This window comes from Notechis scutatus, chromosome 4 (assembly GCF_049901735.1).
Source record: "Notechis scutatus isolate UNSWTSFEM ecotype Mainland chromosome 4, rNotScu1.2, whole genome shotgun sequence".
NCBI lineage: Eukaryota > Metazoa > Chordata > Lepidosauria > Squamata > Elapidae > Notechis > Notechis scutatus.
Genome location: NC_142012.1, coordinates 17836333 through 17853900, shown reverse-complemented (window position 1 = coordinate 17853900; position 17568 = coordinate 17836333). Strand labels below are relative to the sequence as shown.

General features: G+C 38.2%; 1 protein-coding gene across 1 annotated transcript in view; it reads right to left on the bottom strand.

Annotated features, from left to right (window-relative positions):
- Positions 1 to 17568, bottom strand: part of GRID2 (glutamate ionotropic receptor delta type subunit 2) — a 1056494-nt gene that overhangs the window by 168553 nt on the left and 870373 nt on the right. The window contains exon 12 of the mRNA XM_087962873.1: positions 14864 to 15002. Within this exon, the coding sequence (XP_087818999.1) occupies positions 14864 to 15002 (139 nt within the window). The remainder of the gene's footprint in view (positions 1 to 14863; positions 15003 to 17568) is intronic.

Below are 17568 nucleotides of genomic sequence, written 5' to 3'. Positions count from 1 at the left end.
TAGCAACCTGCTCTATATTAAAGAATTGTATTAAAATATTATATGAAAGCCTTGATTGATTAAAGCCATGATGAGCATCGGGGCATAGACAGTATCTATGTGAAATAGGCTGTGGGTCAAAGTGTATGTGAAAGGACGATTGCTGTAAAGTAACAGAATGAGAGAAATATATTTGCCAAAAGTGTATAAGGAGAAATAGTTGCAAAGACTGAAGAAGCAACTTGGATAATCAGTTAAAGGTTTCAAACCCAAAAGAAAAGAAGACCAGTGCCATGACTCAATTTTTAAACTGTTGCAAAGGTGTAATACAAAAGGAAAAACAAAACCAAGGGACGGTTATGATTAAAAAACACTGAGAAAAAATGCAGATTATTTTGGGGAGAATTTTTTTAAAGAAGTTATTTAATTGGGTAAACAGAAGCATCCAGTAGAATATGATTAAACAAAAATGATGCAATCATTTGAAATAGGATTGAAATGGGGAAACATTGGAAGAACAATTAGTGATAGAGTTTCATTTAAATGAATGCTGTCAGTGTTAAGTGTGCAAGAAAAAAAAATGAACAGGAAGCCCTAGGACCGTGAAGATTTTGAAAAAAGGTTGCAGTTACAGATGGTATAATTTGGAAAAAGTGGAAATGCTTATGGAAACATTGTGCAATTTATTCAAATATATGTGAATCTGTACTGGATGATTGGAAGAATGAAGAAGCAGAAGTTAGTGAATGCAAAAACTTGCCAAGCCATTTAAATGTACCTGGGAAGGTATTTGTCAGAAGTCTGATCAAAAAGGGGAATTTGGGAATGTGATGTCATCCTGGAAAGATGACAATGGTAACCCATACCCTTTGTTTTGGCTGGAAAGGGTAGCGAGCCATGAGGTAACCAACACCAACAAGTTCTAGCTTACGACTCAAGAACCAAACAAAAGACAAGCAATGGGACAAAATTTTCTCATCAAAACACATTGAGTATAGCAACAGCAATAGCACTTAGACTTATATACCACTTTATAGTGCTTTACAGTCCTCTCTAAGTGGTTCACAGAGTCAGCCTATTGGCCCCAATAATTTTGGGTTCTCATTTTACCCACCTTGGAAGGGTGGAAGGCTGAGTCAACCTTGAGCCTGGTGAGATTTGAACTGCCAAATTTCAGGAAGCTAGTAATAGCAGAAGTGGCCTGCAGTACTGCACTCTAACCACTGCGCCACTGAGGCTCGTATCAAATTCAAAGAGTTTTAAAGCAGACAAATACCGAGGTATGACTTTGTGAAAAGTAAGGGATGACATTGCTTTCATAGACAAAAAGATGTAACCACGACAGCAGGATGCAGTTAGTCACCAAATAACATTCCTTCCATTTTGTGGGCGACCCTTTAATGTGATGATTATCCATGTTTATGCTCCAACCATCAACGCAGAAAAAGAGAAGGCTGACAAGCTTTATCATCCAGTTCAATCTAAAGTTGCCAGAATATGCAAGCAAAATGCCAAAGCTGGAAATAAGAAGGAGAATGTAATTAGACTGTATGGCCAAGGCAAGTGAAGTGATGTAGGAGAATAGCTTATCAGCCTCTGCCAACTTCTTCACAGCTAACATAATAGTCCAACAACCAAAATGATTCCAATACACAAGGACATCGCTAGATAAAGCACAAAGACATCAAGCTGGTAGAAGAAGATGGAAGAGCTTGGTTGTAACAACAAAGATAATCCCATGGGTTGAATGTGGAACAGATCACAAAGTGCTCATGTGAAAGTTCCAAATCAAGCTAAAGCTGAGGAACAAAGACAGCTGGTTTCCATAATATGCTCTTGAGCATATATTCACACAATTTTCAAGGAGAACATCGATAATCACTTTGAAGTCTTGAACATTATTGTTAGGGAGCCAGGGGAACTATAGAATGAATTCAAAGAATGAATGTGTAAAGAGACTGCCAAATTTTTAAGAAACAGAAGAAAACAAACTGGATGTCCAAACAGATGGTGAGAATTGCCAAGAATAGAAAAGCCAAAGCCAAGGACAAAAATCACAGGAAGAAACTTATCAAAGAACTAGAGAGAGAAAAGAGACAAGAAGTTCTATGATGTCTGTAAAGATATCTAAGATGGGACCAAATAAATGAAGACAGCCAAAAGGCCTCTGAACTCAGAAAAGCTTCAATTTGGCACTACCGATGGGAAGGCTACAGAAATTGATTGAATATCTAAGGAAATTTGTCAAGCTAACAAAAATAGAAGATTCTAAGCAAATTATACTGGCAAATATGGAGAATGAGACTAGGGTGAATAGATGGAGAGGGCCAGTTTGCATGCTGGTATCAATGAGAGAAAACTTAACCGAATGTGCAAATTTATCACATGTATCCTTAATTTCACATAGAAGCAAAGTTCTAATTTACATCAGTGATCCTGAACATCAACGATGTAGATTAGAGTTTTGGGTGGAAAGGGTAATGAATCAGGTTTTTTAAAAAAATGAGAAATAAGAGATATTGTTGCTAATTCACACTGATAATGGAGAAAGCCAAAGGCCTTTGATTGTGTCAAGCTGTGGAATGTCATTAAGAAAACAAGCATCCTTCTCAGAGACGGTATTCAGCAGGTTCTGACCAGTTCTGGAGAACCGGTAGCAGAAATTTTGAGTAGTTCGGAGAACAAGCAAATACCACCTCTGACTGACCCTGCCCCCATCTATTCTCTGCCTTCTGAGTCCCAGCTGTTGGGTTGGGTCTTCTTTTGTTGTCCTGCACAGGAGAATGGAGCTGGAAAGAAGGTTAGTGGGATGGGGAGGGAATGGGATTTTGCACTATCCTTCCCCTGCTATGCCCACCAAGCCACGCCCACCAAGCCACATCAAGCTAACCAAGCCATATCCACAGAAACAGTAGTAAAAAAATTTGAATCCCACCACTGATCCCTCTTAGTGGAGAATGGATTATTAAAAAATATTAAAATTCAGAGAAATGGAAAAACTGGCCTGTGTGGTCAAAGGAAAAAAAAACAACAGCATTTTTTTTAAAAGAGTGGAAATTTTACATGGACTTTTTGCTGAAAGAAGAAAGAAATTATATACTGATGTTTGGATTTGAAGATTAAGGAATACATGGATTAAACGAGGATATGTGTGTGTGAAGGAAATTGTATAGGCTACTTCTGATGAGTGCCATCTGCCAGCAGTTCGGCATTCAATTCTCACCGGCTCAAGGTTGACTCAGCCTTCCATTCTTCCGAGGTCAGTAAAATAAGGACCTAGGTTGTTGGGGGCAATATGTTGACTTTGTAAACTACTTAGAGAGGTCTGTAAAGCACTGTGAAGTGGTATATAAGTCTAAGTGCTATCGCTATTTAGGAACAAGGAAAATAAGATTTTATTATCTGTTGTAAAGAAAGTGGAAGTGACTTATTAACTCTAGTTTCTTTTTCATCACTTGTCCCTCCCTCCCTCCCTCCCTCCCTCCCTTCCTTCCTTCCTTCCTTTCTCGCCTGCCTGCCTGCCAGCCATTCAGAAAGTGCTTTTTTCAAGAGGCAACTGGACTTTCTTGTGGGTGGTGTGGTGACCTAGAGGTGGAGCTCTCGCCTCACAATCAGGGGCTTTGAGTTCGATGCTAGGTAGAGGCAGATATTTCTCTCTCTAAGCACAATGAGAATATATCTGCTGAACAAAACTCCACATTGGTGACAGGAAGAGTATCCGGCCATTAAACACTCTGGTAGATCCTTTCAGTTGCCCAGACTCCACCTCACAAGGGATAATGGGGTCGTTAAAAGATGATGATGAACTGGACTTCCTTGTTTTTTTTGAAGATGTTTTGCTTCTCATCCAAGCTTCAGCTCTCCTGCAGAAAGCACAGCTCCAACTTTTCAATGACTCAGGTGATCTGGAGCAGCGGTTGCCAACTGGTGGGCCATGGCCCACTGGTGGGCCATGAGAAAATTTTGGTGGGCCTCAGAGAAATCTCACCCCCAGACCACCCTTCCAAAGCAATTAATCCAGGCTACGCAGAAACACAAGGCTGTGCTGCCCACATGGTGCGCGGGAACTCTCCCCGCCCACTCACTCCCTACCCAGTAAACTTGCCTGCTAAATTTCTATTTTTCCTTTTTCTGACCATCATCTGTTCTGCTGTGCCAGGAGATTTAGATTAGCTAGAAAGCAGGAAATGGTTGGATTTCTTGCTTTCTAGCTAGTCTTTAGATCTTTGGCTCTGATTTTAAGTACAGCCGAAACTCCCTTAGGATTGAAGGTTTGCTTGCAAGCAAATTCAGTGCAGACTCATGGCAAGCAAATTTGAGAGACTGAGCTAGCCGATGGCAGATAGATAGATCACTGAATGATTCTGTGAGCAACTCAATCTGCCTGCCTGCCTTATAAAAAAAAAGGTGCTCTTTTTTATAAAAAAATTCAATATTTACATACATGGTGTGTTGTGAGTTAATTTTGTGAGTTTGCTTGCAAGCAAATTTTATGTGACAGACTGAGCTAGCCAATGGCAGATAGATAGATTTCGGAATGAATCTGTGATTCTGTGAGCAACTCAATCTGCCTGCCTGCTTTGCCTGATTTTGGGTAAAAGTTGCTCTTATAAAAAAATTTCAATATTTATATAAATATTTATAATATTTACATACAAGCCATGCCCAGCCAGTCACATGACCACCAAGCCACACCCACAAATTAGGCCATGCCCACAGAACCAGTTAGTGGTCCCTGGGATCTAAAAGTATGAGTTTGATGGTCCCTGAGGTCCAAAAGGTTGGTGACCTCTGATCTGAGGACACAGATAAACCTCCAAGTGGCCTCAATGACTCTCTAAAAGAATGCAAATGACCAGCAGTCTGTAAGGAATATAAATATTCTCCCATTCCCCACCATCCAGTCAGAGCTGAAAAGGCTTCTTGGATGAGAAGTGAAACATCTTCAAAGAAAAACTTTAGAGAGATAGAGATCAAAAAGTGTGAAACAATGCATGGAGCAGATGGGAAAGAAGGATGATTGCAAATTGAGAAAGATATAAAGAAATTTGGATTCAGTTTGGATATGTGTAAGATAGAAATGCATTTTATTTATATTTATATTTTAAGTTATATTTTCTTACCCATTCCTTTAATTTACTTGAGTTACCATTCCTTACTCCTTTGGATAACATAGAACTTGAATAGTGTGCTGCATAGGTGTGCATGTATGAATTGAAGCTCAAACTGAAATAAAAATAAAATTCCTATATTCTGGAGTAAATCCATCCATCCAAAATATATTGTGCAAAGATATTTTATTTAAACCTTGAACTGAATTCTGTGGATTGGGTCCTGTCACCTTAATCCTCCAGCTCTCCCATGAACAGAAAACGGATTTCAATATTTCAGCATCAAACAGTGCATAAAATAGCTGAGTTTTCTTTTAATCTATCTTTTCATGAGCTTTATATTATTTATATACTGAAATAACAGAGAGGGAACATGCTGCGCTGCATATATTTTCATAGAAAGATTTCATTTTAATAAATAGGGACTTTCTGAACCTTTTGTTCATTTTGGTAGTCCTCTAGCTTCTTCATCTTATTTGCACAGCTTCTGTGCCAGTCCCTACTGTTTCTTTCTTTTTCATCAGCATATGCACATTAGAGACTTTATATATATATGTGAAATTCTGAATTACCACCAGCTTCAAATCAATTTTCAGACAGTCTCTGAAAGTCTGCAGACCTGACATATTTTCCTTTATTTACCCATCCTTATGGACCACTTAGGCAGGCTTTCATTTTTTTTTTAAAATGACATTCATTAGACTTTCTGAAGAGCTCCTCCAATCTAACAGCTAGGAGCCATTAAGAATTTGCTGGCACAAATTAGCTTTATGCAAGTGCACAAATCTCTCTGATGACACTTAAGGGCAGATAAAAGGGCTGGGATGTTTAGAGTCTTTTGCAAAGCCAACAGAAAATTATATAAAAAAAATGCACACCTAAGAGATTGCAGAAGCTGAACTGAAATGTAGGAAATGGCCCCGTCCAATCTTCCAGATGCATTCAACCCCATCTTGCTGGAAGGTAACACAGGTTGTATGTCTAGGATTTCTGGAGGAAACAAATTGAGTATAGCTATTTTGCCATCTTCTGTCTATAGCCATAGGATTACTATTTTGAGTTATAGAAGTATACTTCTATAGAATCCAATAAATCCTATAGAAAAATAAGATTTCATTCCAATCCAATCTCGTTCCCTGCCCTTGTGATGTCAGCCAATCTCATTGTACACATGTTGTACTCTGACAATAAAGGTTTGAGTTGAGTTGAATTGAATTGATATGTCATTTTAAGATTCCTGAAGGAAGTGTATAAGATCAATACAAAAATTGACTTGCTGGGCTGAGTTGTGCCCAATAGTATCTCCTTATCTGTCTTTTGAGACTCACAAGCTGGTTTTACAGTCATTGAACAGTTAATTCTATCATTTATAACCAGAACATCAGCTGTACTGTTTCTAAACAGGTACATTTAGTTTTGGGGACTAAGGTTAATATGCATTGTATATTACCCTTTCTCTTAAGTGGGTAGGAGAGTATGGAGTTTATAACCTATTGGGTACTCAGTAATTTTATTTAACTTTTTATTATTTATTTATGAGCACAATTATTTTACTGCCTCAGTCCTTGGACTCCAAGAAGTTTATAGATAGTAAAACAACAATAAAATAAAATAACCTTTAGAAATGTCAATACCCAAATTAGTAATGATTAATGTCAAATGAGCAAAATATACAAATCTGTATATGGATGTAGGCAGTTGTGATTGTCTCCAAAGGTCTGCCACAAAAGTCAAGTGGTTACTAGCTTGGGAGGACTATGACATGGATGGATATTCTTGGCTCAGGAGGCAAACTATTTCCTAGAAGTGGAGCTGGTATCACGAATGCTCACTGTTCAGCCCCTTCTTGGTAGACTGGGATCTTTGATAAACATTTTCCACCTGAGAATACTTAGGACAGGCAGGCAGTTAGATACCCAGGTACAAAGCCATATATAGTTTTAAGGGTACCAAGGCTCTGAATTTCACTTGGAAACAACTTGGCAACCAGTGGATCACTTTAAAGCAGTTTACAACATGGCAATGATCAGGTAAGATGCCACCTTCGGGGCCAGCTGAAGTTTTCAAGTGGTCTTCAACGGCTGTATCATGTAGACTGAATTACAAGACATTTTAATTATCTATCTATCTATCTATCTATCTATCTATCTATCTATCTATATCTATCTATCTATCCATCTAGTTATCTCTCTCTCTCTCTCTCTCTCTATCTCTCTATCTCTCTATCTATCTATCTAATTTCTACCTGGTTGCAGTATTTGGGTTTGGCTAGTCTAGAGAAAAGAAGGACTAGGGCTGACATGAAAGCTCTGTAAAGGACCTTGGAATAGTCACCTCTAATGATCTAAGTGCTAGAGCACACTGCAACTACATAGCCAAAAAGGCATTAAGAGTTGTTAACCTAATCCTACATAGCATTTTCCTCTGGTAATATCACACTACTAACCAGAGCATACAAAACATTTGCTAGACCAATACTCGAATACAGTTCATCAGTCTGGAACCCACACTACGTATCTGATATTAGCACAATTGAGAAAGTCCAGAAATATTTCACAAGAAGAGTTCTCCACTCCTCTACCGCTGTAGAATACCTTATGCCACCAGACTTGAAATTCTAGAACTAGAAAACCTTGAATTACGCCGTCTTCGGTCTGACTTAAGCATGGTATACAAAATCATACATTGCAATGTCCTACCTGTCAATGAATACTTCAACTTCAACCATAACAACACAAGAGCACACAATAGATACAAACTCAAAGTAAACCGCACCAAACTTGATTGCAGGAAATACGACTTCAGCAATAGAGTGGTCAATGTCTGGAATACTCTACCCGACTCTGTAGTTTCTTCCCCAAACCCCAAAAACTTTAACCTTAGACTGTCTACTATTGACCTCACCCCTTTCCTAAGAGGTCTGTAGGGGTGCATAAGCGCACCAACGTGCCTACCGTCCCTGTCCTATTGTTTCTCTTATTCTTTTATTTTTCTTATATGTAACCATTTCATGTATTCACAACTATGTATACATTTATACTTATTATCTTGTAAACAATTGGCAAATCAAATAAATAAATAAATAAATAAATAAGTATTCCAGTATTTCAGAGGTTGCCACAAGGAGGAGGAGGGCAATTTATTTACCAAAGCACCAAGCTAGGACAAGAAACAATAGATGAAAACTAATCAAGGAGAGAAGTAACCTGGAATTAAGGAGAAACTTCTAACAGAGAGAACAATTAACCAGTGGAGCAATTTGTCTTCAGAAATTGTAGGTACTTCATCACTGGAGGTTTTTAAGAAGAATCTGGAGTTGTCTGATATGCTATAGGGTTTCCTACTTGAGCAGGGGGTTGGACTAGAGGACCTTCCAGCTCTATTCCAATTGATTGATTGATCTCTATCTATCATCTATCAAAATTTGGAAGGATTGCAATCAAAACAGTGGTTTGCTTCAGAAGAACCCACAGGGTTTTGCTGCTCTAATCAAGAGATGGGACTGATTTTGGAAGGATTCAGGACAATGTATTTCAGTTTATGTTCTGTTTCATTCCGAATTGACCTGTCAATCCACCAATGGAGCAATTATGTCCAGAAAATGAACCTGATATCTAGGCCAATGGTAATGGATGGGCAGCTTTTGCTCTCTTTTAGAGAACTGCCTTTTTAAAAGCACCAGCCAAATCAACTTAATGGCCAATTTGCTGAAGGCAAGAAGGAGCTGCTAGAGAAAAATAATAGCCTAATAAAAACTACACTAGATTACAACATCCCTTTGGATTTGGTTTATTTGTACATAAGCAGTGTGGACACCATAATAATTTGTTTAGAACCGGAATTGATGTGTGTACCCAAAGCTTTCCACAATCTCTCAAAAATTTAGATAAACCATGTATATCAGAAAAGGAAGAATGTGTCTCGAAAAAGGACACTAATAAAACTAATGAAGGAGGATGTAAAAAAAAAGTTAGCTATTCAAGTTTAATTTCAAGTTCCCACTTATTCTCTTAATAAGCTTTTGCATCTCCTGAGAGTGATCTTTCCAACATCAGATCACATATAGAGCTTTCTATAATTGCAGGTGTGTTTGCAGGGCACCTAATGATAATGGAGTAGGAGACTGCTATTCTATGGTTTCTCACGAGAACATCTTGCCAATTTGACTCTGTTGCTTCCAGAATTCATCATGGTCACAACATTCATCAAGGTAAGATCTAACATAGTATCTTGCCTACATAAACCGCTGTTAGAAGAACAAGAAAAGCAGAAGAGAAATGTAAAACATATATTATCCATGCAGGAAGTTCCTGGTATTACATGAAAAGAGAACTGCTTCCAGCCTACACAAAAATACAGTAGAACCTCTGGTCATGAACGCTTCTGACCACGACCAAATTGGGTTCTGACCAAAAAATTCACAATTTTTTTCCCCACGCCCAATTTCCCCTTCCGCACATTTTTTTTTTTTTTTTTGTAAATGTCAAATTTCCAAAATTAGGTTTGGGTCACAACCAAATCGGGTTGTGACCAAAGTTATGGAATGAATTATGATTGTGATCTACTGTACTTGAATAAGCATAATTCTATGCAATTTTCACTTCTCTCAATTAATTTTGGTCCTTGAAATCCAAAATATTCAATAGACCAGCATAAATATATTATAATGTAGTAGAAACCCGTATGCTGCCTTAGTTAGGAAGAGTTGCACAGCTAGCACACAGAATAGGATTAAAACATCAAGCAAAAAAAAGAACAAACCTCCCAGTAAAATATATGTCATGCATTGAGTATAACTAACCACAACTAACCGCTGTCAGGAAGCTCATTTCTACATTGTACTCTAAAGCATTTCAGTTTCAATGCCTTTATAAAAGCCCAGTCAAGTCATGTGGACCTCAGGAGAAAACTGCTCCACAGGACAATCCAGTTGGCAAGAAATCATGCCTTTTTGATCCTGCAAGATGACATTGATTTACAACTGGGACAAGCAGAACATCAAATGATTCTGAGTGGGCAAAAATAGCAGGAGTTCTGTATGTAACCAGATCACAAGCCACAATGAGCTATATACAGTAGGCAACTGTTAAAACTATAAACTCTATCTGGAAGCCTAATGATAACCAGTTCAGTCCACAGACTAGTGGTGCTATATGGACAAAATAAGACATGTTCCTAATTAGTTCCTGCCTCCTGGATTACTTGTAGATTTCTAGTGATCTTCAAAGGTAGCACCATGTAGAATGCCTTGTAATTGTCCAAAAGAGAGATGGTCATGGTACAAGTGATTGTGAGAAGGCATTTCTCACAATTTCCTGACAGTTAGAACAATTGATCAGATTGTCCAAAGGATCTGAATGCAGGCCAAGAAGCAATGGATGGAAGCTAATCAAGGAGAGGAGCAACCAACAAGTAAGGACTTCCTGACACTGAGAACAATTTATCAGTGGAATGGCTTTCCTTCAGAAGTTGTGGATGCTCCAACACTGGAAGATTTTAAGAAGAGATTGGACAACCATTTGTCTGAAATGATATAGGGTTTCCTGCCTGACCAGGGGGTTGGACTAGAAGACCCTCAAAATCCCTTCTAACTCTGTTATTCTGTTATTTCAGTTCAGAAAGAGATACAATTACTGCACAAGGTGAATGCCCGCTGGTTACAGCTGTCACCTGACTGAGATGTTAGTTCTTGTCAGTAGTCAATGGAGTTTCTCTGTCATCTAGGTCATGGTTGTCCCAAAGGTGCTTTTTCAAGAGGCAACTGGATTTCTTTGTTTTTCTTTGAAGATGTTTTGTTTCTCGTCCAAGAAGCTAGGCACACTATTAAAGACCTTAGAGACCAAGTTACAGATAGATCATCACGGAAAAACCTTATCTCTGTGGTTGCCAAGACTCAGCACTAACTTTGTAGCACAGAATATCCTCCTCTCCTCTCCTTTCCTCTTCCTTTCCTCTCTTCTCCTCTCTTTCTCTTTCTCTTTCTTCTCTTCATATAACTGGCAGTATAGTTTGGAACAAGAACAAGAACAAATATTATTTTAGCCCCCTTACTTAATTATTTGTGTTTTGGATCTAACTTCTAAGGTTATAGAGACAGAATGCCAGCTTGTGATGAGAAAAGGAAGATAAATATTTTTATGCGCTGTGTAAAAAGGAACACACTGATTATTTCAGGTTCCTGTGATCCTGACAGGTTAGTCTTTCTTCCATTGAAGTATATGTGTGTAAAGAAAATAAAGATTAACATGGCTAAAATTTGTGATATTGCATGTCTTAAAGAATTGTTGGAATCTTAATGTAATGGTGCCAGCTCCATTTGATTTATTTCCATTTGCTTATTTCATATTTTAGGGATGTTGCTTAAGCAACTGTGATCTGAGCCTTGCAATTGAAATGGCTCATAAGATTGGGATGCTGGGTATTAGAAACTCAGGAGCATTTCATTTTAATAAGAGCACAACAAAACAAGAACAAAAACATACAAACTAATTTAGCTCCTGACAATTTGTAATTGCACAATATAGCTCTCATCAGATTGTAAAGGCTTTGTTTCACATAGATTAAAACAATTCACCCCAAAAGAAAGAGTGCATTTAGGTTTATGTATTACAGTGGCATATATAAAACAACATGCCTGCAGAATGAACAAGTTTGTCTTATAACTTTGTCTGCACAGAGACAATTAGTCATTCAATAATGAGGATGAACATCTAATTGCTTATTCTAAAGCACATTTATTTATGACACATTCATTTATTCATATAAAGCTTTGTCTAAGCAATTTTATTCTCCTTTCCTTTTTTCTATAGTTATATGGCTATGAGAATTAATTCTAATACAGCCCAAACAGACAGGACACAAAAAGAATTACAAAAAAGAATTGCCTTGTCTGGGTGGCTTACAAATTTGAATGCTTGCTGGATGGCTTAGAGATTTGGATAAATCAATTAACAGTAGAAAGGACAGTTCATTTTCCTTTTGGAAAAAAAGAATAAATTTATTGGAATTCAGTTGCGGTAATCAGAGCCAAAGATCACACGATAAATAGCCATTTGCCAAAGGCTTCAAAGGCTTTCCAGAGATATTCAAAGGTTTTCCAGAGATATTCAGTCTAATGAGAACTGTGGTATAAGAAAATAGAATGCATTTATTTAGGGAGTCTTACACTCATGTCAGAAGTACCCAGGCGCTTCTAGGTTGAAAAGATTAGCCAGTGACATGATTGTTGTCTGGGGAACATACAGTTGGAGCCTCCTTTTATGTCCTTGGCAGGAGCTGCAGCAAAGGACGGAGGCTCATCCCACCTCACAGCAGCATTTGGGTCTCAAACATGGTCTTGCTAACTTCCAACAAACACTTAACCACAAGAACCACTGTGCTCCTTGTTTAGGGAGTTGAAGGATAAAAGGTAAAGGTAAGGATTCCCCTCGCACATATGTGCTAGTTGTTTCTGGCTCTCGGGGGTGGTGTTCATCTCCATTACAAAGCCGAAGAGCCAGCACTGTCCGAAGATGTCTCCATGATCATGTGGCCAGCATGACTAAATGCTGAAGGCACACAGAACATTGTTATCTTCCCACCAAAGTGGTCCCTATTTTTCTACTTGCATTTTTACATGCTTTCAAACTGTTTTGTTAGATTGGCAGAAGCTGAGACAAGTGACAGGGGCTCACTTCATTATGTAGTGCTAAGAATTTGAACCGCCGAACTGCCAACCTTTCTGATGGACAAGCTCAGTGTCTTATCCACAGAGCCACAGCATTCCCAGTTTAAGGAGTTGAAGGGAGAGGAATCTTAATTTTATAGGAAGAGGGACCATGGTTACACCTAGACCAGTATTACTCAATATTAGCAACTTTAAGAAGCGTGAACGTCAACTCCCAGATTTCCCTGGCCAACCATGTTGGCTAGAAAAGACTGAGGGTTGATATCCACACCTCTTAAAGTTGCCCATGCTGAGAAATGCTGACCCAGACCACCTTGAATTGTTATATTGTCTCTTGCTTGCAGGTTTGCTAAGGTCTGCAAAGATCAATAATAAAGATGCAGGACATACTTTTCACAAAAAAAGAGACATTAGATAGAGAAAATGCCTACGTATGCTTTCTATTTGGGGAATAACTGCAATTTTAGGGAACAAATAATTTCTTTCCTGTCCCCTGGCAGAGACTTTGATAGTCTTATGGCAGTTCAGAGTAAATGGAGCTGCCCTTAGGAGAAGAGGAGTGTTCTCCCCCACAGAGACAGTAAAACAGTGGTCAAAAGTAGTAAAACTGTGAGAGACAGAAAACCTTTCACCTCCCAGCAGATAAGGTGAGACCACCAGCCATTCTGAGAGTCTTTGTTTTCCTTTCCCTCTGTTATTAAAACAGGGAAGGAAAAATAAATAAAAGAAACAAAGCAAAAAACCCAACAAGGATTCTACTGTTGTCTCCAACATTACCACTGTAATCACTACTCATAATCTAATCCTGTCTCAAGGCGCTATTTAGAGCCTTTGTTGAAATGCTATATCTGAGAATATAGTCTAGAGTCATACCCAGGGATGGGATCCGACCAGTATAACTACCGGTTCTGTTGCTTTGCAACGTGTGCACATGCGCAAGTTGCGCGAGTGCAATTTATGACCTGTTGAGCTGCCCGGACAGCTGAGCAGCGCTGCATACAGGTGCACAGCGGTTGGAAAAGCCCCTTTCCCCTGCTTTTTCAACTGCAGCTGTGCTGCGCAAAGCAGCTGCGGTTGAAAAAGCAGGAAATAAAGGACAGGTAAGAACTTGGGCAGGCGGGTGGGCCAAAACAGCAGCAGACACAGAACTGGTGCTGCTGCTCTTCAGAGCTACCAGTTCTGTAGAGCCGGACAGAACTGGTAGAATCCCACCCCTGGTCATATCAGATTAAGTATGGAACTATTGAAATTTTCTGACAGTTAGAACAATTAATCAGTGGTACAATTTGTTCCCAGAAGTTGTGGCATCTCCAACACTGGAAGTTTTTAAGAAGAGATTGGACAACCATTTGTCTAGGATTTCCTGCCGGAGTAGCGGGTTGGACTAGAAGACCTCCAAATTCTGTTATTCTATTATTCTGAAATGATGGGTGCAGGAAACCATCAGCCATATTTACCGGCCAGACTTATTTGTGTGTGTGTGTGTGTGTGTGTGTGTGTGTGTTTCACTATGATTAGTCTTATTTTAAAAAGTATAGAAATGGGAATGAAAGGTAAGAGAGATGGAATGTTCATGTAAGGCAGTTCAAATCACTAACAGATTTATTGCATGCTAACACTCTCTGTAAGGATCTGAAATACTAATGGTCAAAGCAAATTGGTATTATAAGAGTCAACAGAATTCAAGATGGGTTGGACTTAGAGCCAGTGGTGTGTCCTCTACATTTAAAAAAGCCCATTTTCAACTCAATTACTTACCTTCTGCTGCATCCCTGGTGAGTAAAACAATTGATGCATGGCAAATCACTCTGTGAATTAGCTGTGCTAAAAAACCAAGAAATAAAGCACAGGAAAGAGCAGGGGCAGGTGGGTGGGGCCAAATGCTCACGGGAACTACCGGTTTGCCTGAACCGGTCTGAACCAGTAGAATCCCACCCTTGCTTAGATGGGCATGAAGGGACTCAAGGCTGATGACATGTTTGAACCCTCCCTTGGGCTCAGCCTACTTCTATTTCTACACTGATTCTGGTTGGGTAGGCTTCAATTTTGGCCAAAGAGGTTTTCCAGCTCGTGGTTGACTCTTACTCCCAAGCTTGTGCAAACTTACTGGATGGAATTCTCAATACGAGTGATGGTGAGAAAAGCCGCTAGATTTGCAGTGTAGGATGAGATGACGATCAAGGCAAACAACCACCAGGCGCCCATCATCATTCGAGTTGCCAGTGTGGTATAGGGAACTTCTCCTCCTGTTGAACAAGAAGGGTAGAATGATAAGAATTTTAATTGCAGAAGAAAATCCTTTTATTCTAGAGAACATGCTCATATAAAACACCATAGTTGGTATCAATTTAGGAAAAGAATCTTCTAGGTTGGAGTCAACAATTAACATCTATAGATGAAAGCCATCAAAGGACACCATTCCATGATACTTAGTAAGAGGATCCTCTTAAATAGTTTTCTGCTATTTATCAAGAAACTTGGCTCAATATCTAACACAAAGAGCAATAGCCCAGAAGTATTTCTATTACTTTGCAAGTTTTTTTGCTATTGATTTTAATTAACTATATGGAAATGTAGATATTTTTCAAAAAATGATCTAGTATCAACACATTTATATATAAACACACCATCTGATTGTTCTTTAGTATATAAAGACTCAAGCACAGTTTCTAAATGCAATTATGCACACACATACATTGAAGGGAGAAAATAGAAAGAGGGAGGTATTAATTTATATTCAGACATTAAGATCCAAGGTCCCCCCCCCCCCTTTGTGGTTAAGTTAATCGATAAAGTAAAATCAATTATTAAACAAAGCAGTCATTCAAATAATTTTTTTATATCTGGAGGTAAATACATACATTTGCACTGATAAAAGAAAAAACAAAAATCTTCCTTCCTTCCTTCCTTCCTTCCTTCCTTCCTTCCTTCCTTCCTTCCTCCCTCCCTCCCTCCCTCCCTCCCTCCCTCCCTCCCTCCCTCCCTCCCAGTCAACTGTGATTGTGGATTGTTCATTCAGTGAACATGAATAATTTGGTTAATAAATATAGAGATGGAAAAATAGCTTATTCAAATCGTCTTGGTTTTGAGACCACAGCAGAAATACCAATAGACTAGATGGATGTGTCAGAATGATGATAAATGAAATATTTCATTGACTCATTCTGCAGTTGCAATATACAGGATGTTTTATCTTAGGAAAAATTATTTCATTTACAGAAATTAATATAAAAGCCATTCTGAAAGTCAGAAAAGTGTCAGCGTGATGGACATGAATCTAAAACAAAGAAGACAGATACTACAAAAACTTTTTTTCTGTTTCCTTTCCTTTCGACCACAATTGTATCTGAATCCATTATTCACCTACTTTGCTGGTTATAAACCTAAACACAAATATTGACAGTAAACTGTATTAAACACCCACCAAAATACTTTAGAGTTTCCTCTCACTTATTTTGAAACTGTATCTAGTATAGTTGACTTCTTTCCCATTTAATACATTTAATACAGTGCAAAAAATGGTCAAAGAATGGGAGGTAGGGCAAAAGGACACCTAAATAAATGAAATGACATTAATCGTATATGATTTCCACCAACATGTTCTCTTTCCTTGTGTGAAACAGACAGTAATTACCTGCAGTATATGTGCCTGGTTTTGTATGTGAACCAAAGAGGTTTCAACTTATCCTGACTGCAGCTTTTTTATTTTATTTACCCTGATGATGACAGTAGAGAGGACAAACCCCAGTATTTTCAATTTAATTTCCAATACATATGCATTTTTTAACGACCTTATAATCCCTTGCATCAGGATGGAGCTGAGCGTTTACTGGCCAGATGCCCTCCTGACGCCTATGTGGAGTTTGCAGCAGATATTTTCTCTTTGCACCCAGAGAGAGAAATATCTGCCATTACCTAGGATCAAACTCACAGCCTCCTGATTGTGTGAAAAGAGCTCCACCTCTAGGGTGCCAAGCTACTTCCTAATATATATCCAATATTCACTCACAAAAGTCTGGAAGTGGAAGCATTGTTAACCATGAAAGGATGTGTCTGTGAATTCCAAGGTTCTTTGTCTTCATCAATGCTAAATCCGTTATTTTATTATGATGATCCCATTAAGCACAGATTTACCTTTCTTGATACCATTTGATTACTAGGTGTATGTTAGGAAAGAATTGCCTACTAAAAGTTTTTAATAAAGATTGCTCTGTCCACCCTATTCTTCTGCAAATGCTGAGTTAATTATAAATGGCGTCTTTGATGCATGTAAGTTTTGTCTTTAAAAACAAAACCCGCTATTCAGTAACATAGGATTGACTACTTTATATATTTCAAATTTCTACCTACTTCTGGAAACTTATTGTAAAAAAAAAGAATCTTGATTCTATTTGGATAGTTTTATTTGATATTAAGACTTCAGGAAGATGAAATATCTAACTTCTGAAAACCTAATATCAGAGCTGAACATTTTTTAAAAATAGAGTATTTTTATCTTACCTTCTTTTGGGGTGATTTTTAAAAACTTTTCAATCAAAAAGCAAATTACATTTGAACAAAACTTTTTAGATAGACATATAGAATAAATCCAATAGATCTGATTGCTCCTTTCACCATCCAGTGTCAATCTCCATAAATTGCTGTGAATTTAATTGAAAGGAGTAGACTGGTAAAAGGGAAACTTGTAATTTCTCCAGATATTTCTTAAATCACGTTCTCATTTTTTAAAGCTCTTGAATAAAAACAAAAAGCTGTTCACCACCTTCTTTATATGGGGTCAATTGGCAGGAGAAATAGAACTGAAAGTCAATG